This window comes from Malaclemys terrapin, chromosome 21, assembly GCF_027887155.1.
Source record: "Malaclemys terrapin pileata isolate rMalTer1 chromosome 21, rMalTer1.hap1, whole genome shotgun sequence".
NCBI lineage: Eukaryota > Metazoa > Chordata > Testudines > Emydidae > Malaclemys > Malaclemys terrapin.
Window position 1 is genome coordinate 7,857,992 of NC_071525.1, and position 23,804 is coordinate 7,881,795.

Consider the following 23,804-nt stretch of genomic DNA (forward strand, 5'->3'; position numbering starts at 1 on the left):
AGATCTTGCATGTATTACACCCAGCTCCTCCTGTATTTGCTGTTCCAATGTCTCTTTGGCTGGGCCGACGAAAATGGGGACAACGCTGGGGATATTTCCAAACAGGGTTGGGTAAACACCATCCTTGCAATATCGGCTTCACAAGTCTCTTGCATGCCAGATTTCTCTGGCATCTGTGCCTGCCAAACCCTGCAGCAGCAGCCAGCGCTTGGTGCCGCACAGAAAGGCCACGTGTCCAGCCCTGTGATGCCATCCAGCGATTCCTTCCTGACCCTGAAGGCCTGAAGCATGGGAGTTGCCATCGTTAGAGTATCGTCTGGTGTGCTCTGTCTCCCTCTGGTGGCTGGATTATGCAAAGAGGTTGCGTCGGCCGCTGCCTCTGGGCTACCAGATGAGCTGCAGCTGAGGCTCGTGTGTTCGGAACGAGGGGGCTGTGGGTTCGGTGCCGGCTCAGGGGTATTGTGGTGTTAGCTGGCAGAGTGGCAGATGGAGGGTCTCAACCCACGAGGAGGGAGATTAAGGGCGCAACCAGCTGTGGGGTCTTAACGCACACCCAGCTACGGGGTCTTAGTGCCAATGGTTGTTTCACCCCCTAGTGGCAGGCCCTGGTGACTGCAACAACTTGCCCCTGAAGACTAAAGCCTCTGTCCTGCACCCACTCCTGGCCTCGCCACTGGCTTAGACTGGGCGCTCGGGGCAAGCTGTGGCTAGCCAGCCCTGAGGTGCTCAGAGCCAGCCCTGCCTTGGCAAGCTCCAGGTCTGGGTGCCTGCCTGTCTGCAGCCCCTGCCTTTCCTTTTCTCCGCGGGCTGCCCTGTTTAACCCCCTGCTGCTGGGGCTGGCTGGGCCTAGTTGTGCCTGGCAGCGGGAGGGGAGGGGGGCCGTTTCTCCCTGGCTCTGCCTGGGGGCTCCCTCTCAGCCAGAGCCCCTGCCGTGCACGGTGGAGGGTGGGGGGGCAAGGTAAAGGCAGGGCAAAGGCAGGCGCTGCGGTGAGCGGCAGGTTTGGTTTTCACAGCGCTGCGGTTAACTCGTCCCGAGGTGTGAATGCTCCTGAGGCCGGGGTGGGGGGGAGAAGGAAGTCTGGAGGGGGGGGCTCTCTCCCCAGCCCACCTGCTGCAGAGGCTGGTCCCCCTCCCCCCACCTTGCCACAGGGAGAGAACTAAAGCACAGCTGCCCCCGGGGTTGAGCTGGAGGGGGGAGGTGCAGGCCACTTCCTCAGGAGGGTCCGGGGGGGTGGGGATCTGGCTGGGGGGATGGGGACCATGCCAAGGCAGTGGGCGTTGTATTAGCTGAGCCCTTCCCAGCGGGCTGCGCGGCTCCGTTGGTGTCTGCGTTGTGCCTGGGAGGGGGTGAGTGAGGGCGGGCGTTAGCAGGGCCCTGGCTGGCGCAGGGGGTTGTCATGGGGCTGGAGAACCTGCCGCCTCTCCAGTTCGAGCCCTGCTTCCGTGAGCTGAGGGGGGCCAGGTCCCATCTGGCTCCTAGGGGACCCCTCCCTGCACCTCCCCCAGGACGAGGACCCTGAGCTGAGAGACCAAAGGACTTGGTGAGCCATAGGTGCCCATCTCACCCCCTGCAGGGCCTAGGCATTTCAGGAGACGTGTATCGTTGTGGGGTGCCCGTCGGCCGGGGCCTGCTTTGCTGCTCTTCAGAGACAGCAGGCGTCTGTGCCCCTGGGAGCTGCGCGCCCGCCGATGCATCGGGCCCCTGACGCTGGGGTTGGGAACTGGCCGGAAACCTTTCTGTGCAGGTGCAGGGCAAACCACAAGGGTTTCCACTGCAGGTGTGCGAGCGCCCTCCCTCAGCCCAGCCCTTCCCCTGCAGCCAGGCGCATGGTGGGTGTGCACTGAGCTTCGCCATGCACACCATCAGGGAGGCAGCACTGCCTAGCGGTCAGCTGAAGGGGCTGGGCGGCAGGACTCCTGGGTTCTAGTGCTGGTTGTAGGAAGGGAGTGCGGTCTAGTGGTTATAGCAGAGGGTACTATGAGTCAGGACTCCTGGGTTCTAGTGCCGGTTGTAGGAAGGGAGTGTGGTCTAGTGGTTATAGCAGAGGGTACTATGAGTCAGGACTCCTGGGTTCTAGTCCTGGTTGTAGGAAGAGAGTGCGGTCTACTGGTTATAGCAGAGGGTACTGAGAATCAGGACTCCTGGGTTCTATTCCCAGCTCTGCCTGGGACTTGCTGTGTTATCTTGGGCAAATCCCTTTCCTGGTCACTGAAGCGCCATCTCCCCACCTGTAAAACAGGATGATGTAGGCCTCCCAGCAGCTGAAGGCACTAATGCTTCTCCTTGGACGGACCTTGTTAGAGCAGAGCAGAGACGGTTGCCGTTGCTTAGTCTGCCGTCTGTCATCTCCCTGCCGCCCCCTGATGGTGGCTCTGGTGCCTCGCGGAGTCTCCACTCGCCCTGAGCTTGCCGGGGAAGTGGCCGGGCCTGGGTCTGTTGACGTGAGTGCGCGGCGTTTCCTGTGTCGCCGGCGCTCCAGGGTTAGATGTGCTGACTTGATACCTGCACCGTGCCACGGCCCGGCCAGGATCAGTGCGCTGTGTATGCCAGACGGCGACGCTGGGGAAGCATGAGCAGCACGGAGAGGATCGGTATATAAAGAGCCGTGGCCCCGGAACTCAGTGTAATTCACTAGGAGAGAACTGGAGGGATTTTAAAGGACTGGGATTGTATTTAGTACTTTTTTGGTTACCCCATTTGGACCAATAGCGGTATAGATTTGCCTCGCACCCAGTAAAACCCACATTAACCTCTGGCATCTTCCTCCCCCCCCCGCCCGCCATCTATAAAACCCTAGTTCGTTCCATTCGGCCTCGCTAATATTCCCTTGCATACAAAATTCGTCTGTTCCCTTGTCCCACCCTGTTGTGTTGAACGGCTGCCACGTTCCACACCAGAGGTGGCCGCATTGCAGCACCGTCACACACCCAGAGTTGCTGAAGTGTGCTGGGCTGCAGGGTGCTGTAGACAGGGCGGATGCAGTGCTGCCGTTCACGTCGGGGGGGTTGGTTTTCCCTGTGTCACTGAGGCTCTGGGATGCAGAGCTGAAGTGCTGTTGTGTCTCACGCCTTGGGCTCGATCCGCACGTGGGTTACCAAGACGGCACACAAACCGCACGGCCGCTCACTGTGGCCCCGCCGGCCTCCACGTCCTCCCATCCTGCCGATCGGTGTAGCGGCTTCAAGCCTGACGCAGCTAACAACTCACCACATGGCCAAGCTGGGGCCCTGGGAGCGAAGTTGATGATTCTGCCCTCTGGGTTGTGACTGGAGGGAAAGCAGGTCACAAAATGACACCAGAAGTTAGTGGGGGGGGGGAGGAGGAGGAAGATGTGTGTATCTATATACACACACGATTTAGTTGGGGTTGGTCTTGCTTTGAGCAGGGGGTTGGACTAGATACCTCCTGAGGTCCCTTCCAACCCTAATCTTCTATGATATAAAAAAGACTTAGTTAAATTCACTGAGGGATTGAGACGCCTGGGTTCTGCTCCTGACTCTGGGAGGGGAGTGCGTCCTAGTGGTTAGAGCACGCTGCCAGGAGCCAGCACTCCTGGGTTCTCTCCTCAGCCCTGGAAGGGAAGTGATTAAAATAGGGCAGCTGGGAACCAGAACTCCTGGATTTGTCTCTTGCCAGCTCTGGGCAGAGAGTGGGGGGCTAGTGGGTAGCGCCAGCAGCGTGGAGTCAGGGCTCCTGCACCCTTTTCCCTGCTCTGTACAAGGGACGGAGTCTAGAGAGGCTTGAGAGGGAAAAGCCGGAAGAAGCCCGGAATACCTGGCCTCTGATCGTAGCTTGACCCAACTTGTTGCAGGGCAAGTCACTCCCCCCCCCCCCACACACACACACTTTGTGCAGCGCCTCAGTTTCCTTGGTTTTGAAATGGGGAGCTTGGTGCCCAGTGCTTAATTTGTGCCAGAGTTTGCCAGGGCTGAGCCCCGGCGCCTCTGGGCCTGGCGGTTCAGAGCCCCGGCGCCTCTGGGCCTGGCGGTTCAGTTATGAAGGTAAAATATTTGCCTGAGCCCCGTAGGGTGACCAGACGTCCCGATATTCAGTCGTCTGTCCCGCATCCCAACGGATGTATGGTCAGGATGCCAGTTATCCCGACATTCTGGCTCGGGGCTTTTATTTTATTTATTTTTTTTTTTTGCTGCGGCGGCGCTCCGGACCTGCCCCCCCCCCCCCCCCCCCCACGTGTCCCGATATTTTGTTCATGTAATCTGGTCCCCCTAGAGCCCCGGCATCTCTTTCATTACAAATCAAGCACTGCTGGTGCCGACCCACCGCCCGGGGCGCTGTGAGTGTGTCGGAAAGAGCCCTGTGCTGGAGAAGGGGGCACAGGTTTTAATGCAGGAGAGAGTCACGGGCTCTTGCCAGAGAAGCACGGGCTGGCCGGGCCCAGGGCTCGAACCCCCAGCCATGCCGCCCCCCTCTCCCTCAGCCCTTCGCACTCAGCAATGGAAACTCGACCTCTTGTGGCTTGTGGCTTTGGAACTTTCCAGTCAGTTGCCATTGGTTAGCCCCAGTGCATGGCGGGGGCCCTGATTGGCCGGGGGGGACGCCTGTCAACCGGTCTTGCAAAGCCACCTGTGCTGGCGAGTCTGCTTTCAAATGCAAGCAGCCCTGGGCAGAGCATGGCACCCCGGGCCCCGCGCTGAGTTCCCCAGCTGGCAGCCATAGGCAGGTGCTGCCGGTGTCCTCCCCAGCCGAAGCCACCCCGCAGAGCCGCTCGCGCCGCCGGCACCATGAGAGGTGGGTGGTTTTGGGGGGAGATGGGAGATAAAGGGCCACCTGGAGCAGCGAGCTGGAGGGCTCTGAGCTGAACGTGTGTGGCACGGACGCAGCCCTGCCTGCCTGCCTGTGGCAGCGAGGGGGGGTTACGGCACAGGGCTGGCAGGCGGGACGCCTGGGTTCTCGTGCCCTGCTCTAGCAGGGAGCGGGGTCTAGTGGTTAGAGCAGGGGAGATTGGCGGTCAGGACTCCTGGCTTCTCGTGCCCTGCTTGAGCGGGGTCTAGTGGTTAGAGCAGGGGAGATTGGCGGTCAGGACTCCTGGCTTCTCATGCCCTGCTCTAGCGGGGAGCGGGGTCTAGTGGTTAGAGCTGGGATGTGAGAGTCAGGACTCTGGGTTTCTCTTGCCCCCCTCTAGGAAGGTGTGGGGTTTGGTATGTAGCAGACGGGTGGCAGTCAAGTCTCCTGGGCCAAGATTGTCCAAGGGGGCTAGTGATTTTTGGAAGCCTGACTTGAGACACTGTGACGGGGCCAGACGGAGACCATTCAGGACAGCTGCCCCATGTAGATCAGGCTCCTTTAAGGGGCTCCCCGAATCAGTAATTATTTTTGGAAATCTTGGCCCCTTGTTCCTTGCTCTGGGAGGGAAGTACGGTCTAGCATTTAGTGAGTTAGACAGTGGAGTCTGGAAGTTAGGACACCTGGGTTCTGTCCTTGGCTCTGGGAGAGGAGTAGGAGTTAGTGGTTGGAGCAGAGTGGGGCCAGGGGGTCAGGACACCTGGGTTCTGTCCCTGGTTCCGCCGCTCGCTCACTGTGCGGCCTTGAACAATCACAACCCCTGTCCGCGCCTCAGTTTCCCCATCTGTAAAATGGTGATAAAAGTCCGCCCAGCTCGCTGGGGGGTTATTGCGAGGCTGAGGTCGATTTGCATTGGCAGGCCGTTTCCTGCCCTCGGATGGAAGGTGCTATGTACGATTCCCATCCAAAATCTTCCTTCAGGTGGGGAAGGCCTGGCTTGGGGGGCTGAAGTCCGGCTTCTACCCATCTGAATGCAGCTTTTCAGAGCAGCTCAGGGTGTCGGATACGTGTGGGTGCTGAGTCTGTTTGCCGATGTGCATGCTAGGGAATGGTGCGCTGACTGAGTGGCAGGGCTCTGGCCAGATGTCCAGGGGCTTCTGGGTCATTAGCATCCCGGAGGGGTCGAGATCCAAATGAACCATGGAGATTGAGCTCCCCTCTCTCTCTCTAGGGCTGAGGCACGGATGGCAGGCTTGGAGGCTACCGCTTCTATGCCGTTCCGCACTGCCCAGCTGGCTGTTTGACAAGCCCCCTGTCTGTCATTGCGACCACGTCCCCCATGGCCTGATTTCCCCCCACAAACCGGATGCTGATCTCAGTCACCCCCGCCGTGTAAATGTTCTGGCCATCGGTGGGGTCACTCCGCATTGATGCGGAGAACAGGAGCCGGCCCGTCGGGTTCTGAAGCTGGCGTTTGGAAGGCGGAATGTAAACGGTTTCCCAAACTGGGATGTCCTCTCCTCTCGGTTCCGAAAGAGCCATGCCAGCATCACAGCCCACGTGGGTTCCCGAGGAATTCCCAAGGCAGGGAGCTATGGACCCTCCCTGGGGTTTGCAGATGGGTTGGAACAGCTGGTCTGTGAGCTTGGAGCTGCACGTTAGCAAGGGGAGCCTGCTTTTCACGGGGGTGTGAGATGTGTCTTGTGTGTGTGTGTCTGTCTTTGTCTTTTTTATATGTATGCGTCTTTTTGTGTGTGTGTGCATGTGTGTGTGTGTGTCTAGATTAACAATGTGTGTATTTGTGTGTGTGTCTGGATTAATCGTGTGTGTGTTTGTGCATGTCTTTGCTTTTGTGTGTACCTGTCTGTGTTTTGATATATAATATGACTGTGTGGGTCTGTCTGCCTGTCTGCGTCTTTTTTTAATATATGCGGGGACCTTGTCTGTGTGTGTCCTGATACAGAATGTGTGTGTGTGTGTGTTTGTACATCTTTGCTATTGTGTGTGTGTGTGTGTCTAGGTTGCGATAGATAATGTCTTTGGTTTTGTGTGTGTGTCTGTCTTTGTTCGTGTGTGTGTGTGTGTGTGTCTCTGGATTTATCGTGTGTGTATTTGTGTGTGTGTGGGGGGGGGGACAGGGCGCATCGCAGCAGCTGAACCTATCTAAAGCTGCCCCATACAGCGGAGTTTCTATTGTGTTGATACACCCCTCCTTTCCCTTTTCCTTTTCAATGCGGATTGGCTTCCGGTCCCGTTTCCCCCCCTTCAAAGGGATGTGTGTCAATTACATGCGTGTCACCCCCGGCTGTGGAACAGGGGGGTGTAGATCAGCCCGCAGAAGTATTGAGGGCGAGGCGGGGAGCCCAGCTCTTAAGCTGGCTTCTGCAGGCCTCGCAGCTTTCTCCCGGCTCCGAGCAGTGACGGACGAATCCCCGGACACCCCTGGCCCCCCCGGCCCCGTGCGCTGTGGCACAGCTCCTTGTCGGCTAACGAACAGGCTGAAAGGCCCGGAGAAAGTGGACAAGGACAGAACCAGCGCGATTGCCGCCCTGCTTGTGCTCCTAGCCGATGCCCGGTGCTGAGCCAGCAACCCATGGCTGGGAGCAGGGCTAGATTTTAGAGAGACTGGGGTGGATGAGGGGGCACAAGGAGCTGGTGTGGCTGGGGGGAGCCGTGCGGGGAGCTGGGGGGGACGCAGGCATGAGGACCCAGTGTCCAACAGGGTGATGGAGGGAGGATCTGAGGGGGGCGTGAGGAAATGGGGGGCGTGAGGAAATGGGGGGCTTGTGGGAAGTAGAGAGGGCACAGGCATGAGGGCATGAGGACCTGGAAAGGGGGTGGGTAGCCTGGGGGGGCACAAAGGTGCAAGGACTCAGTGTCAGGGAGATCAGAAGCTGGGGAGGTGAGGAGCTGGGTCTGGCGAAGGCTGTGGGAAGCTGAGAGGGTGGGTGCAGGCACCTGGGGAGGTGGGAAACCTGAGGGAGGGGTGTGAGGAGCCAGTGTCAGAGGGGGGGCACCTGGCATTGGGGAGTTGGAAAGGGGGGGGGCAGTTGCGAGGAATCAGTGTCTCAGTGAGGCATGTGGGAAGCTGGGGGGGCGGGCACAGACACGGGGACCTGGTGTTGGGGGGGGGGGGGAACATATAGGAAGCGGGGGGGGCAGGCTATGTGCGAAGTTGGGGGGGGCATAGACACAAGGACCCGGTGTGGGGGGAGCGGTGTGGAAAGCGGGGGGGGTGGGGCAGGCACAGATGCGAGGACCTGGTGTGGTGGGGATGTGGGAAGCTGGGGGGGATGCAGATGTGAGGAACTGGCTGGGGGGGGGAGGGTGTGTGAGAAGCGGTGTGGGGGGGCACAGACGCAAGGACCTGATGTGTGGGGGGAGCGTGTAGGAAGCTGGGGGGGGGCGCAGACGCGAGGACCTGATGTGTGTGGGGGAATGTGTAGGAAGCTGGGGGGGGGCGCAGACGCGAGGACCTGGTGGGGGGGCGCACAGACACAAGGACATGGTGTGGGGGAGGTGGAAAGCCTGGGGGGCGGGGACGAGACTGAGGCCAACGTTTCCAGCATTCGGGTACCTGACTTTGCCGGCCTCAAAGGGCGCTGATTTCCAGGGAGGTGGGGGCTCAGCACTGTCTGAAAATCAGCCCCTTTACGGTGTCTCAAGTGGGGCCCAGAAAACCAGAAGCCGCCTTTGAAAACCTCGGCCTAGCAACCTGTCCACACGGTCGCCCAGGGAGACTCTGGGAGAGCCAGGAATTGAGCCCAGCTCCCTCAAGTTCCAGAGCAGGACCCTAATCACCCCAACCTCTCCGTTGAATTTCCCAGGGATTTAGGCAGCTCCTTATGCAAATCCTGAGCTTAGGCTCCTCGAGCCAGATAATTCCCTCTCACCCTGGTAACTCCAGTGAGCTCATCCCGGAAGGAAGTAACCCATAGATAACAGAGACATGGCAAGCCCCTATCAGGGCACTGAATCCATTTCCCTGCTGTGCATGCTAGCCCCCAGCTACCGGGGATCCTGCTTCTCTTCCCTTCGTTCTGTGGTTCGGCTCGCCACCCTGTTTGAACCGGGACCCCCCCCCCCATAGTTCAGAGGGGCACTTCCTGCCCTGAGGCTGAGTCTAGGCCCAGGATTGGAGATCTCACCCTCCCGCCACCCGCCCCGAAAGAATCGGACCTTTGGCCCCAGGGGAACAAAGATCTCCTCACCCACAGAACCTTTGAATTCCCACCCAGGCTCCCAGCCTGTTCTTACGTCACTGACTCTTCAGGGACGTTTTAGTCTCACTAGGCCAGATGCTGGGCTGATGTGAATCGGTGTCGCTCCGTCTAAGTCCCATTAGCTGGGCTCTGCCCCGTTCGTGTCAATGGGGCGATGCGGATTGCCACCCGTTAAGGGGCTGGCCCATTGACGTCAATGGAGCTGTGCTATTTTACTCAGGTTGAGGATCTGTTCCATTGACGTCAGTGGAACCAGCTGGGGAGGTGGCCCGTTGACGTCAAAGGAACTGCGTCCATTTATGCCAGCTGGGATTCTGGCCCAGCACGTTGTTCCATTTTCGCCCCTGTGCGAGTGGGACAAATGGTCTAATTTAAAACGCCAGTGAAATTTTATGGAGTGTCCGATGTCACGCCCCTCTCACAGGCTTTTAGCAGACCCTAAAATTGACAAGGTACAATAAAAATATCCAAAAAGAAATTAACGGAGCTAAAATAGATAAAGGAATGGCCCACCTCGAGCTAGTGTAGACACCACTGAGAATGCAATCCTATTCCTTCAGCCCTCGTCTGAGCTCAGAAACGCCCCGACACGACAATCCTCTGCCAGCGACCTTGAGCAGTTCAACCCACAGGTACTTGAAGTCCCAATCCTGCAGTCGGATCTGTGCTGGGGGACCCCTGCACCCATGCGGATCTGACCAATGTTTGTGATCTCGCTAGCTTGGCAATTTGTCACTTTGCCCCGGCCCTGAAAACTGTTTCTTGCGCATGACAGAGGGAAATGTTGGTTTGTGTTTCTAAAGGTTTAAAACAACAACAACAAAAGCAGTCGAATTTAGGTGTTTGGAACAATTTAACTCCTTTGGAGAGGGTGGATGTCTTTGTTCCTCTTTGCCCCACGTATACAGCGCTGACCTCTCTTCAGGCTGCAAATACTCTGTAGAGCGCATTGGTCCTGGGAAACCTGTAACCTTGTCCCACTTCCCCACCTATGATTATGATTTATTTATATTTCAATAGCATCTCACGGCCCCAGTCAAGATCTGGGCCACATTGTGGTAGGTGCTCCATGAACACAGAGAGAGACAGACCCTGCCCGAAGAGCTCACAGTCTTTAAATAGGTTTCAGAGTAGCAGCCGTGTTAGTCTGTATCTTAGAGACTGACACATTTATTTGAGCATAAGCTTTCGTGGGCTACAGCCCACTTCTTCAGATGCATAGACTGGAACAAATATTGAGGAGATATATATATACACATACAGAGAGCGTGAAAAGGTGGGAGTTGTCTTACCAACTCTGAGAGGCCAATTAAGTAAGAGAAAAAACTTTTGAATAATTTTAAATAGACGAAACAGGCAAAGTGTGGAAGGGGAAACGGAGGCACTGCTCGGGGAAGTGATTCGCCCAAGGTTGCATGGCAAGTCGGGGGCATAGCAGGGAATAGAACCCAGGAGTCCTGGCTTCCAGTGCTGTGCCCAGATCATGAAACCTCACATACACACACACACACACGTCCTCTTGGGTCTGCGCTTGCTCCCGGCATGGAAATTCGGCTGGATTTAGAATTTGCGTTAATGCCTTCGGCTCAGACTAGCTCACGGGGAGTTTCGTTTAAACAACTTTCTGAACAGTTCCTTCAAAAGAGCCCACCCCAGCCAGCCACCAACAGCTTTCCGGCCCCTTGTAGAAGTCAAGATGGGGCTGGGCTTTCTCTCGGCTCCGGGTTCAACCAGACACCCCAGCTCTGACTTGGCTCAGCCCACCTGAGCTGGAGACCCTTTGCCCCTCACCCCCTTGCACCCACTGCCCGTGGAGGGCCCTGGCAGCAGACAAAACGGAACCGCGGGGCGGGAGGGGAAGGTTGTGGGTTTTCTGCATTCGATGCCACACGTACAGGTTAGTGCTGAAGAGGTGGAGGGAAAGTTGCTGATTAAGGTTTTTTTTGATCTGCTGAGGGACTCTGTGGTCTGGCTTTCTGTTCACCTCCCCTTTGCTCAGTTCATGCGCTGCTCCCAGGCTGGGGCAGTCAGATGTGTCAGTGCCTTTAACTGCGCTGGCCAGGAAAGGCAAAGCAAGCGCTGCAGAAATCTCTGATTATCAGCCCAATGGGCTCCTTCCTTCCTTGGTTTGTGGCTAGCAATGTTCAGCAGTCAGTAGCCAGATTCCCCTTTGCAGGGAGGTGCAGTGTCTTCTAAGGCCGTGGAGCCCTGTGGATTTGAACCTCCTCCCCCTGAAAACAGCGGCAAAACTACGGCCAGATTCCCCCATCTCCATAGCTTGGTTAAATTCGTTTGAACTGCCCCTGTTTATGCCAGCTGAGGATCTGGCCTGGGCTGGTTTCGCTAGTGTGGGATCAGAGCCCTTTTCACCAATGCAGTCTTCCTCCCTGCCCGTCTGCCTGCCCGGCTGTTGTGGGAATCTCCTGTGTCCCTCTGCCACTTGCCGTCAAAACTGGTTCCAGGCCCACCCTCGCCCGTTGCCGTTCCTTTGATGACATAACTCGCCCCACTCCACCGCGTGTGTCTGTGGGTGGCAGGAGATGGTTTCCTGAAGCCGTCTGAGAGCGTGGGAGCAGCAACCCCAAGCAGAGAGGGCCCTAATAACAACTGTGGGCTGCTTTTCAGACCCTGCTGTTCCGGGACCAGGACACCTGGGTTCTATTCCTGGGCCCTGGGGGAGGTTGCCCCTGCATGCGTCCATGTCTCCATGCAGATGACACCCAGCTTCCCAGGGAAAAGCCGTGGAGAATCGCCCAGTATTGTTTGTTGTCCTTGCCTCCAAATTCCAGCCTGTGGATTCCGCTCCCCGTGGGGAAGTGGGTGATGGAAAGGGTCAGATGCCCCCAGTTTAGCGTATACCCTTCCATCTCTCCGGGCTCTTAAACAGCTGCTGCCTCCCCTGATTCTCACACACCTCTCCCCTGAGCCATCACCTGTCGGGTGGGACTCCAAGGGCAATGAGCAGCCCGAAGCCAGAGATTCCTAGAGGCCAAAGGCAGGGAGACCCCACTGAGCCTCCTGCAGTCCACTCTCTCCAGGGCTTTGGCCAGGCCTTCCATCAGGTTCCTGGGCTGTTAGATGTTCCCAGCAATTTCCAACTTCCGCTTCAGCCCCCAGCAGCATCCCAGGAGAATATCACTGCACTGCGGAGAGGGGGCCCCTCAGAAAATCTGGTTTAGTGTTTTGTTCTTGTTTTCTTCCCCCTAATCTTCTGGTGTGTGTTGTATATACCTGGGCAGAGCAAATGTGCTACTGTCAGAACCACAGACATAAAATCAACCCACCAAGCAAAGGGATTAAAATGTTTATTCTGTGTCTGTACTGCGCCTTGCACGGCAGGGTCCCGGTCTGTGGCTGGGACTCCTAGTGCTACGTAATACACCTAATAAATAATAATGTACAGCACCCAGCACAACTGGGTCCAGATCTATAACTGGGGTCCTGAGTACAGATAGTATATGAGAAAAATTAGCTTATCAGTTTCTGCTCCCCTACATTTAATATCCCCTATTACTCACCCAATACCTCTGCTGGGCTCTCAGCCCACTTCATTCTTCTCTTAAAAACCATTCCAATTAATAATTGTCTGCTCCAGTAATTTGTGTGTTTTTAGAGTTGATGAATTTAAAAATAAAAAACCTCAAAGCCCACTCCCCCAGACACAGACCTGACCTTGGCTTGCCCTAGATACAGCGACTTACAGGATCTCTGTAAATTTGCAATAGGAAATTTCAGACCCTTTTTTCTTTCCAAGAGCCTTTTGAGAAACAACAGGCCAAATCCTTAGCTGGTGTAGATCAGTGTTGTTCCGTTGAAATCAAGGTAACAACCTGCTTTATACACTCTGAGGATCTGACCCAAATCCTTTGCTTCAGGATGTGTTGGGGGTTTTTTCGATTCATATTTTGTGTTACCAGAAAGAAAAATATTGCGACTCATAATAATGTTTCTACGTGTGTCCCGGGTACTCGTATAGTTTCAATAGAATCGCTTTGAGGTTTTGCTTGTTGCGTGTGTAGAAAATGGGGAGACATCAGGATGGATTGGTTTAAATAGAAACGATTTAGATCACCACTTTTAATCATAGGTTTCAGAGTCGCAGCCGTGTTAGTCTGTATCCGCAAAAAGAACAGGAGTATTTGTGGCACCTTAGAGACTAACAAATTTATTTGAGCATGGTTTAAATCAGCAAATAGGAAACCTTAATTTAAATAATCAAGTTTAATTGTGCTTTGTGTTTGTCCCTTTCAGTTATCTTCCTAAAGAAAAATTGATTCTCATTGGTTAGTAACCATTAAAGCATGTTGCTTTGCAACCGAATATAGCCTTCACACTAAATTTGGTGCTGTTTTAGCTAACCAGGAGGCTACACTATGTCTACACACATTTATTTAAGCAATTTATTTATAGCACTTAACTTACTTTTATTCAAATTTTTACTTTTTTATGATGATAGAAAATGGTGAATGATGCCTTTCTCATTTACTGTATGTGTTTAATTTTTTATTCATGATTTGTATCAAGCTGTATATGGATGGAAATTGCAATTCAAACAAAACTGCATAAAAGCAGCGTTTTCCATTTTTTAAGTTAGTTAAATCAAAATACCTTTCATGTGCTGGATTCATAAGAAACAAAAATAAGTGAATCAAAACATGTTTTGTATTTCAAACTAACTGATTTTCCTGGAAGATTTTAGAACTAATAGAGTTTGTCCTCTCACATCTTCGCTTTTATTCATAGATTGGAAAAGAGAAAAACAAGCTTTCCTGCTTTGTCAGCTCTCAGTTGTTTTTTTAACTTTGAATGAACTAGCCATTGAATTAGCTGAATAAACTGAAATGATGGAAGTGATCTCTCTGCCTGTGCTCCAGAGGTGGCTGTTGTCAAAAGCTGATTTAGAACTACTTCAAACTCTGGTTGCAGGCGCTTAGCCGGTAACTTACACGAGTTCAGTGGTTTGACTTTCTTTAAAAATTGGCAGCTGCTTACTGCTTAATATTATTTTCTGCATTTCATTGAAATGATTTTAGTAGATTATAATGAGCGTAGGTCTTAACGTAGGTGCAAATTTATCTTTAAATAGTTCACTTAAAAAAAAAATGAACCTGTCTTTAATTTAAATTTAAAAATATGATTTTTTTTAAAGTTATTGATTTTTATCCAGCCTGGGAGGCATGTAGAACTGGAACTCTGAGGTTAGGGCCTGATTCTGCATAGCGCTGAGTGCCTTCAACTTCCATTGAAGACGTTTTGCAATCTTTATAATTATGTGTATTGTGGTTGCACCCAGGCGCCCAGTCACCATGGTACTAGGTGGGGTACCGAGACAGAACACAAAGATGATCTGAGTTTTGAGGAACCCATCATGGTGAAGCCATGCCACATGTTTTCTGCCTGGGGATTGTAGCGTTTGTGGTGTGGTTTAGCGCGTGTGTAACCCAAGAAGTAAAGGCAGAATTCAGCTGTATCAGCTCTGGTAGAATTTCCACTGATCTAAGAATTCAAAGCTCTTAGGATAACGGGTTCCCAGACTGCATCTTCTTTGTTGTGTGGTTTTCTCTTAATGTTGTGAATCCCAATAACCATTGTAGTTTCCTAAAGGCAATATATAGAAGTGACTAAACTAGCTAGCCGTCTAGCCGTGCCCCGAATCAGGGTATTTGAAATGTTGTTCTGTAGTGAAAGCAGTTGTAATAACGTAGTTTGAACTGATTTGCGAAAGTGATTTCATCTCCTGTGATCAGTTAACGCAAATATATTTAACTCTTGGGCAAAATGTAGTTTCCTTGTCAGTGATGTTCAAGCCTCTTATCTGCGGCACTGAGAATATAATGAAAGTGTATTCATCGGGGGAGAGTTTTGCTTTGAAGGGAGGTGATAAACAGATACAGACAGAGAGAAAAATAAAGGGTGGTAGCAAGAGCTGAGGTTTCAGAGACTATATTGATGCGTTGGGTTCTTAAACCTGAAACTGCTTTTAAAATACATCTCTTTTCCATTCCCACATTTCAATTAGTGATGCCGTATTCAGAGAAATACTCAATGTTTTTTCCCAAAGCCTGTCAGTTGTCAGGGTGGGACAAAGAGGAGTGGGGTTCGTAGCAGTAAGTGAAATTTCACGGTTGTCTCTTTAATGGGAGCGCATATTTTGTCAAATTTCATCTCCAACTGCATGTATATTTCCAGTAAGATCCAGGGCGACAGCTCTTACAGGAGAAGCCATATTCAAATCAGACACGGTAGGAATTGGATGAAGATGGGCTACAAAAGATTTACAAGGAATAGTTCTGCAAGCAGTTCTTTCTTTCTTTCTTAGAAATGGTAGCGATTTGGGCTAGACCAGACTAGACCTCTAGCCCCACCAGAATCCAAATGTGCTTGCAGACAAATTTATTTTTGATGCATGATTTTACCTCTGCAAACAGGAAATAATTCTATTCTCCCCTCCGATATAAAATGTGTTGAGGTCTATGGATGAAAAGTGCTAGGTAAGAGCTAGGGGTTATTATTATTTCTTTATATTACACACAGAGGACGTGATGATGTGACTTCTAGAATCGGAGTCCCCTGGGATCTAGTGAAATGATTTAAGGTCTGGTGACCAAATGATTTAGAGGATTGATTCGATCTGCTGATTGAGAAGGGGGAAATGAAATAGCAGGGTTATAGTGTAAGGCCTTGGCTACACTTACCAGGTAGTTCGACGGCTGGAAATCGAAGTTCTGGGTTCGACTTATCGCGTCTAGTCTGGACGCGATAAGTCGAACCCGGAAGTGCTCGCCGTCGACTGCGGTACTCCAGCTCGGCGAGAGGAGTACCGCGGAGTCGACGGGGGAGCCTGCCTGCCGCGTGTGGACCAAGGTAAGTTCGAACTAAGGTACTTCGACTTCAGCTACGTTATTCACGTAGCTGAAGTTGCGTACCTTAGTTCGAATTGGGGGGGGGTAGTGTAGACCAAGCCTAAGAGTAAGGAGTAGATCTACAAGAATGGGTTGAACTCTGGAAAACGTGCCTGAGAGAAAGAGAGAGAGACTGAAGAAGCTCAATCCACTGGTATTTCATTTATCCAAGAGAAGGTTAAGAGGTATCTTGATTATGGACAACCTGGGGAAAAGATTTTTGATCGTAGGTGGTTGGTTAATCTAGCAGAAAAAAGCAGAATTAAAGCCAGTGTCTGGAAACTGAAGCTAGACAAATTCAGACTAGAAATAAGTGCATATTTTTAGCAGGGAGGGTAACTAACCATTGGATCAGTTTACCCAGGGCTGTGGTGGATTCTCTGACTTGTGGAAATTCTCAGATCAAGACTGGATGCCTTTCTAAAAGATAAGGTTGAGTCTTTAAGGTGCCACCGGACTCCTCGTTGTTTCTGAAAGTGACGCAAAAGATCAAACTAGAATAGAGGATCATAATGGTCCTTTCTGACCTGAACTCTATGCAAACTTTAGCTACCACAGCCCAATCCTGTGACTGGGGGAAGTCAGCCTGGCTAGGATCTGTGGCACAATTATAGTTTTCTGTGAGTGTGGAGGCAGGGAGGGCGGGGGAAAAATGCATTTGCAGTAAGGGGTTTGAGCATAGAATAATAGAATCATAGAATATCAGGGTTGGAAGGGACCTCAGGAGGTCATCTAGTCCAATCCCTGCTCAAAGCAGGACCAATCCCCAACTAAATCATCCCAGCCAGGGCTTTGTCAAGCCTGACCTTAAAAACCTCTAAGGCAGGAGATTCCACCACTCCCTAGGGAACCCATTCCAGTGTTTCACCACCCTCCTAGTGAAAAAGTTTTTCTTAATATCCAACCTAAACTTCCCCCACTGCAACTTGAGACCATTCCTCCTTGTTCTGTCAATCATAGAGTGATTGTTGATGTTTTGGCATGGTTCTGAATTCTTTTCAGCAAATTGGGGACCTGATCCTGTGGAGGGCTGAGTTTCCTGATCTCAGAGTGGTAGGCGCTCAGATACTTTAGTGATTGATCACTCCAAGTCACTAGAGAGAGAGAGTGAGGCAAGTCAGTCAGTAACAAAAGAGACAAATTAACTTTTTTAGAGACGGGTCCTAGAGATGCTGAATTCAGCAACCTGAATTCTCTCTCTAGGGGACCTAGTGTGTATGTCTTGCCCGGCCATTGGTAACTTACCTATTTTGAAATTGACTAAGGTCAGGATTTTCCAAAAGATCCCAGCACCCATTTAATTATTATCATTTATTTCAATTTAAACCACAATTTAAAAAAATGCCCGTGCAAAATGGCTCTAAAATTAATTAGTCACCGCCACAAATGATTACTATCCAGAAGCAAAATAAAACAAACTTTGGGCACAAAAATATTTAGACACCAAACTAAGTGGCTAGATCTTCAAACAAGGTCTCAGCGTCGGGAGCTGAGCCCATGAAAATCTGGTTTTGTATGTCATAATTTTTTGGGTTTCTTTTTTTAGTGTCTGATTCAATCTGTTACTGAAATAAACCTCTGATCTCGGTCAATTCATCTCTCGCCTTAACTGACTGAAGATGTTTATATGTGTTCAAAATCAATAAGATGGAACAAATAAGACTTAAAATCTTTTCGCTTCTTTCCAAGAAGTATTTCAAATCTGCATCAATCGGAAACTTGGAGACAACACAATTAGGTTTTGGACAGTACAAAAATATCCTGAATGTATATCTCCGCCTGTTGCTGTTTAATAACACAGCAGAATGCAAAAAGTTGACTTTGTTAATAAAAGCCACTTGCTATGTTGTGAATAAATTTCATTTTCACAGACTATTTGAGGATCTGTTAGTGGGGGTCCCAATGGTCCTTTTAATTCAATTATAAAGACTAATTAAGTCCTACTCAAATCCAGCTGGTATCAATGCTAAACATCGTTCTAATTAGTGTAGTGATTAATGTAAATTTAAAAAAAAATGTTTGAGATGCAAAATAAAAAGAAATACTCAGAGGAAAAATAAGATTCCTAAAGATGCAGTCAATTTAACAGTAGTGAAGCAGTGTTTGTATTAATTAGAATATGTTGATTATTAAAACACTTTATTTAAGAATTAAACATATCCATATCTTGTGCGCAGTTATGCAATTGCTTTCATTTTAGCTTAGATGAGTTTGACTTTAGAGAATAATTATCGTGTGTTAATTAAACACCACATTATGGTGGTTAGCAAGATACACATCTGTCGGCTCTTGAATCCTCCATTGTGTTCAAACATCGGTTTGCTTAACATCAATTGCTTTTTGATTATAAGAGATTATGAACTGTTTGATAATGAAGTTTCACAGTCAAACCGAAGCGACTCTTAGACCCTCTGAGCAACGGCTATGGAAAAACAACACGATCTGTCAATTATTCTGAGCTATGTACATCTTTCTTGGGTATAGTGGGTGTTTAAAAATTCTTTGGGCCAGATCTTCAGCTGGTGCAATGTCAGCCTCGCTTTATTGGCTCTGGGCTCTGGCTGAGATCTTTTGGGGAAATCTCTCCCCTATTGCGGATGCCAGACCACTTGAGAATCTGCCCCAAAATAAATGCGTGATCCTGCAGCGTTGAAACTTGAATTTCGTAAGAGAAACAGCATCATTCTACAATGTTTTTATTTGAAATCAGTAAAACAGCGTCAGATGCAAAGGCACAACCGAGATTTTTGTCAAAGAGTAATAACTGTGCTGCTCCCTTTGCATGTAAAAGGAACAGAAAGGAAGGGTTGAACTTTAGAGCAAGATGCTGGATTGATCAGACACACGTCCTAGATAAATAAAAATACCTCTGCGTCAAATACACAATGGAAAGTAGACCCCGCTGAGTGCAGTATCTTGCTGCCTCTGTTAACAGCAGAAGCTTAAGAAATGTGCAATCTAATTAGCATGCTGCTCCTCTTAGCCCAGGTCTACACTTCAGAATTGTCCCAGTATAATTTACGTTGGTTTGGAGTGCGATTTGCTTGCTTGCAGATATAGTTATATCAGTATAACCCCTAGTGGGGGTCCAGTTATACTGGTATAAAGGTACCTTATGGGATAGCTTCTTCCCCAAAGTGATACAACTTTCTAGTGCGGACAAACCTGTAAAGTGTCGTCATTTTTTAATGTGCAAAATTCTCTTGGAAGTTTGTACGCTGTCCTCTTATTTCAGCTGTTTTTCGTTGTGAATTTAAAAAAAGCTTTCGCTTGGTTTGTTAATTTTATATATATTAAATCTTGCATTGCCTAAGCAGGGACAAAACTGAGACAGACAACAAAAGTCCTGTAGACCGTATTTAGTTGATGAATGAGGATTGTTTTTGGTAACAAATGACCTGATTTTTTTCAACACTAGCCCAGTTTATAGAGCCAGGCAATCGACTCCTGAGTGAATATAAATGTTGTGTCATTTTTCAACTATAATATGATGCCCAATCTCCCCTTTATTCATAATGTATCTGGATTCAACATACCTTTAACTTTTATTTTAAACTCTGGCTGTCTAATCTAGTTTATCTACCTTATCTATCAGTCGATCTGCCTGCCGGTCTAACCTGTTTTATCTTAATATACCCCATTGCCATGGTATCCGGGTGCCTTTTGCATAACACCAATAGCATATAACTGGGTCTCAATGGACTTTCTCCATTTTTCGTCGTCAACATCCTGCTTGTGGCTCGGTTTTGGGGGTTGATTTTTATTTATTTTTTCAAATTTCAACTTTTAGCTTCGCTGCAGTTTTATTTCAAAACTGTCAGTTACAAAGACTTTCAAGAAATAATAATGGTGTTGAGACCCCCACCTGGGGGGCCAGATATTTAAAACCTGCTCAGTGCCCACTTAGAGACCAAAATAACAGGCTGGATTTTCATACGTGCTCAGTATATTGGGGTTGGAAAATCAGCTGCTTGGAAAACCTGGCTGTAAGCGGGTCAGTGGGAACTGGGGACTTGAGACTCTGAATGGGAGCTGCAAAAAGCAACAGAGGGTCCTGTGGCACCTTTAAGACTAACAGATGTATTGGAGCAGAAGCTTTCGTGGGTGAATACCCACTTCGTCAGATGCATGGGAGCTGTGCTTTTTGGAGGACCGGGCCCCTGGGTATGACCGTGAAAGAGGCTGCGTGTAGCCAGGGCTATAAATACAAATACAAATACTGGAGATATCCCATCTCCTAGAACTGGAAGGGACCTTGAAAGGTCATCAAGTCCAGCCCCCTGCCTTCACTAGCAGGACCAAGTACTGATTTTGCCCCAGATTCCCAAGTGGCCCCCTCAAGGATTGAACTCACAACCCTGGGTTTAGCAGGCCAATGCTCAAACCACTGAGCTATCCCTCCCCCCCTATCAGTAAACACAAGCCCTAAACTTGTGGGTTTTTTTGCACAGCTGACCCGTGGGAGGTTCCTTACCCTCTCCAGTGGAGACGGGGGGGGGGGTGTGTGTGGCTATTTGACTTTTTTCTGCAGCCCGTCTTGTCTGCCCTGACCGGTTTGGCCCCCCCCAGAACAACACCTGTCTGAGGCTCTGTCTCAATCTCCAAACCTAAACTAAAAAAAAACCCCACTCTTTTTAAGTTGGGGGGTAGGGGGGGAAACCCAGCCCGAGACACCGCCTCCACGTCTAGACCCTGTGGGCTTGTTTTCGAAGCTGTGGGTCTCACAGGGCCCCCAGATCTCGGGAGCTGCTTTGTTCTGCAGACACCCAGAAAGCTGAGTAACTAGTTGGGGGCGTGGAATGTGCCTTGACATCGCCAGGAGTTCATACTCGGGTGTTTTCAGTTTGATTAATGTGGGGAAAGTGTTAACAAGTCACCCTGCCCTTGTGGGTGCTCAAACCCAGTCCAATAAGTCACTTTTACTCAAACAACCCGGCCCGGGCCACGCACCGAGTTGTTTGCCAAGCAAGAGAAGTAAAAAAAAAACCACATCTCGAGTGTCCCCATCGACGTGTGCAAGGGAGAACATTTTGCCTGTCTCTCCAGCCTGGTGATACTGAGAGCACATGGGTGTCAGCGGGACGGCTACACCACTGGAGAGATCTGCCCGAGGGTATCGCAGGCTGCTTTCTAAGGCCAGGCCAGGTGGCAGAGTTGCAAACGGTGCCTCGTTAGGTCACGGCCTGTCGTCTTTGCTGCTTTCAGGGAGAAAACGGTAAAGACCCCTCCCCATGCTCTTATCTAGATAAGAGAGCTCTTCACTAGTACATCTCAAAGCCCTTTCCCGAGGAGGTTAGGATCATTAGCCCCATTTTACAGATGGGGAAACTGGGGCACGGGGAGGGGAAATCGCTTGCTCGAAGTCACCTAGCAGTAGAGCTGTGAATAGACCCCAGATCTCTTGAGTCTGAGCGTCTGTCTATGCTGCAGTCAGAGGCGTGACTGCAGCCCGTGTAGGCATACCCCTGCTAGCTTTGATCTAGCTGGCTCCAGTGCCAATGGCAGGGAAGCAGCACAGGCTGTGTGAGGGTGCTGGGAATCCTGGGGACGTCCTCGAGCGCTGAGCCCATGCGTCCAGGGCTTCGCTGCTGCCGGTATTTGAGCTGCCGAGATCAAAGCTAACCCAGGGGTTTTCTCTGCATGCTGCGGTCACAGCTGTGTATGCAGGGTAGGTGGATCCCCGTTCCAGGACTCTATCCATTAGGCCATGCTGCCTTCCTGCTACAGCCTCTGCGTCCACGCTACAGAATGGACTCAAGTCACCGCACGTTAGCTTCGTTACCATTCTCTGCCCCTGGCCTCTGAGAGTTAAATTCCCCCGAGGGGTCTGTCGGGAGGCTAGGAAGGCCTGTGAGTTCCCCGTGGCAGTAGGGAGTCCCAGGCCTGACCCTCCCGGTGTCGCCTGGCTCCAGGTAGGCCGTCTCCTCCTGCCGCGCGGCCGGTACCAGCACCGCGGCTAAGCTCCAGCCGCGGCCTCCCTTTGCAGGTGCGACTCGGGCCCCTCCGTGGCGAGCAGACGGGGTGGCGGAAGGTGCACAGACGTGGGCAGCGGGGAGACAAGGCTACCGGCCTGTCCTGGCTCCGTGCCACGTGGGCAGCAAGCAGGGAGCTGGCCGCAACAGCAGACGGGCACCTGCCCTCTCTGAACCGGGCCGGGCCCTGCATTTGAGTAGGCAGCCAACCCCGTTGGAGTCCCTCAGCCCTCAGATTGGCAGCTCTTTAGCGCTGGGTGGGGAACGGGGGACACAGATTGGACAGGCCTGTTGGGGGGTAGCTGGGAAAGAGGAGAGTGTAGTGGGTAGAGCAAAGGATTTTGGAGGTGGGGGCTGGGAGAGAGAGGCAAGAGGGCTGGGTTTGGTTCCAGGCTCTGGAAGGAAGTTTGGTCCAGGCTGGTGGTGAGAGCGGAGGGTCAGGACTCCTGGGTTCTATTCCTGACTCCGCCAGGGCAGGGCCGGTGCTACCATTAAGGCGAACTAGGCGGTTGCCTAGGCCGCCAAAAAGCGGTGCCCCCAATTTTTTTTTACAGCGTTCCTCCCTGAGCGCGCGGTCACCGCTCCACTTCTCCCGCCTCCCAGGCTTGCAGCACCAATCAGCTGTTTGGCGTCGCAAGCCTTGGAGGGGAGGAGAATTAGAGCAGGGGTGGCGTGCTCGGGGAGGAGGCAGAGCAGAGGTGAGCTGGGATGGGGAGCTGCCTCACAGCTCTCCGGGGGGGGAAGCTGCCATGGGGGGGGGGGCTCCTCAGGGCAGGGGGAGAGCTGTCGCGGGGGGCACCTCAGAGCAGGGGGGGGCGGGGAGCTGCCGCAGGGCTGGGAAGGGGGGCGCAAGCTGGAAGTTTCGCCTAGGGCGCGAAACTTCACCGGCCCTGCGCCAGGGGCTGCTTTCTATCAACAAACCAGCAGGGATGCCCCTGCCTGTGAAGAGCCTGCAACTCAGCTTGGCAAGGAAGCCAGCTCCTGTTGGTGCCAAGTGAGGGGAGGGTAACCCTCCTCCACCCCGCCCTGCCCCTGGTTTTCCTCCGGGGCTGCTGAGTTGCTCAGTTCTGTTTTACGAGTCTGCCTTGGCCCTGGTGCTGTAACATTTTGTTAGGACACATCAGTCACCTGGTATTAACTGAGCCTCGTGTAACACCCCCCATCCCCATGCCCACGCTCCCCTGGCAGCCAGACACCCTCCCTGCAACCATGGCTAAGGCTGCGCCGCTGAAGGTTATCGTCCCCCCCGTTTCAGGTGGGGGAAACCGAGGCACACGCCGTCACAGTGACTTGTGCGAAGTCACACGGCAAAGTCAGCGGCGGCGCAAGGGAGGGGACCCAGGAGTCCTGACTCCCGTATCCACGAGACCTCTCTCCCAGCGCTGGCAGTAGAACCCAGGACTCCTGATTCCCAGTCCCCTTCTCTAATCACAAGATTCCGTTCCCAGACCTGTGGAAGGAACCCAGGAGTCCTGGCCCTGCCCCCTTCTGACAGATTCTGCTCGGGTGCCAAGGTCGACATTTCCACCCCTCAAGTGAGGCTCCCGCGTTTCATAACGAGCCACCTCTGTGCAAGGGGCCTGGTTTGCAAAGGCACTGAGCTGTGTGGTTTTTGGCTCCTTGGCAAAACAGGTCATGTTGGACACCAAAATCTGATGTCTAGGAGTTTAATTTCGGCCTTCGAGTGTGAAGGTAAATCTTAGTTTTCAGCAATTAAAGCAATCGACACCAACATTAAATACACAGGGCGGGTTAATAGAGCAGCCGGCTGGAAGTCAGGACTCCTGGGTTCTCTTCCCTGCTCTGGGAGGGGAGTAGGGTCTAGTGACTAGAGGAGGGGCAGGGGGCTGGGAGTCAGGACTCCTGGGTTCTCTTCCCAGCTCCGGGAGGGGAGCGGTGCCTAGTGGTTAGAGCAGGAGGGGGCAGGGCCTCCAGACTCATGGGTTCTATATCCAAATGTGTG

The 23,804-nt window shown here is 51.8% G+C and overlaps 1 protein-coding gene across 3 annotated transcripts in view; it reads left to right on the forward strand.

Annotated features, from left to right (window-relative positions):
• The window catches only part of RORC (RAR related orphan receptor C), a 66,011-nt gene that overhangs the window by 20,626 nt on the left and 21,581 nt on the right, over nt 1-23,804 (forward strand). Inside the window, exon 1 of one of the 3 annotated variants that reach the window (XM_054010320.1) lies at nt 4,659-4,750. The exons of the other annotated variants lie outside the window; for them this stretch is intronic. Coding sequence (XP_053866295.1) covers nt 4,744-4,750 — 7 coding nt within the window. The 5' untranslated portion in view covers nt 4,659-4,743. Of the gene's footprint in view, nt 1-4,658; nt 4,751-23,804 lie in introns of those variants that run through there. 3 annotated transcript variants of the gene reach the window in all.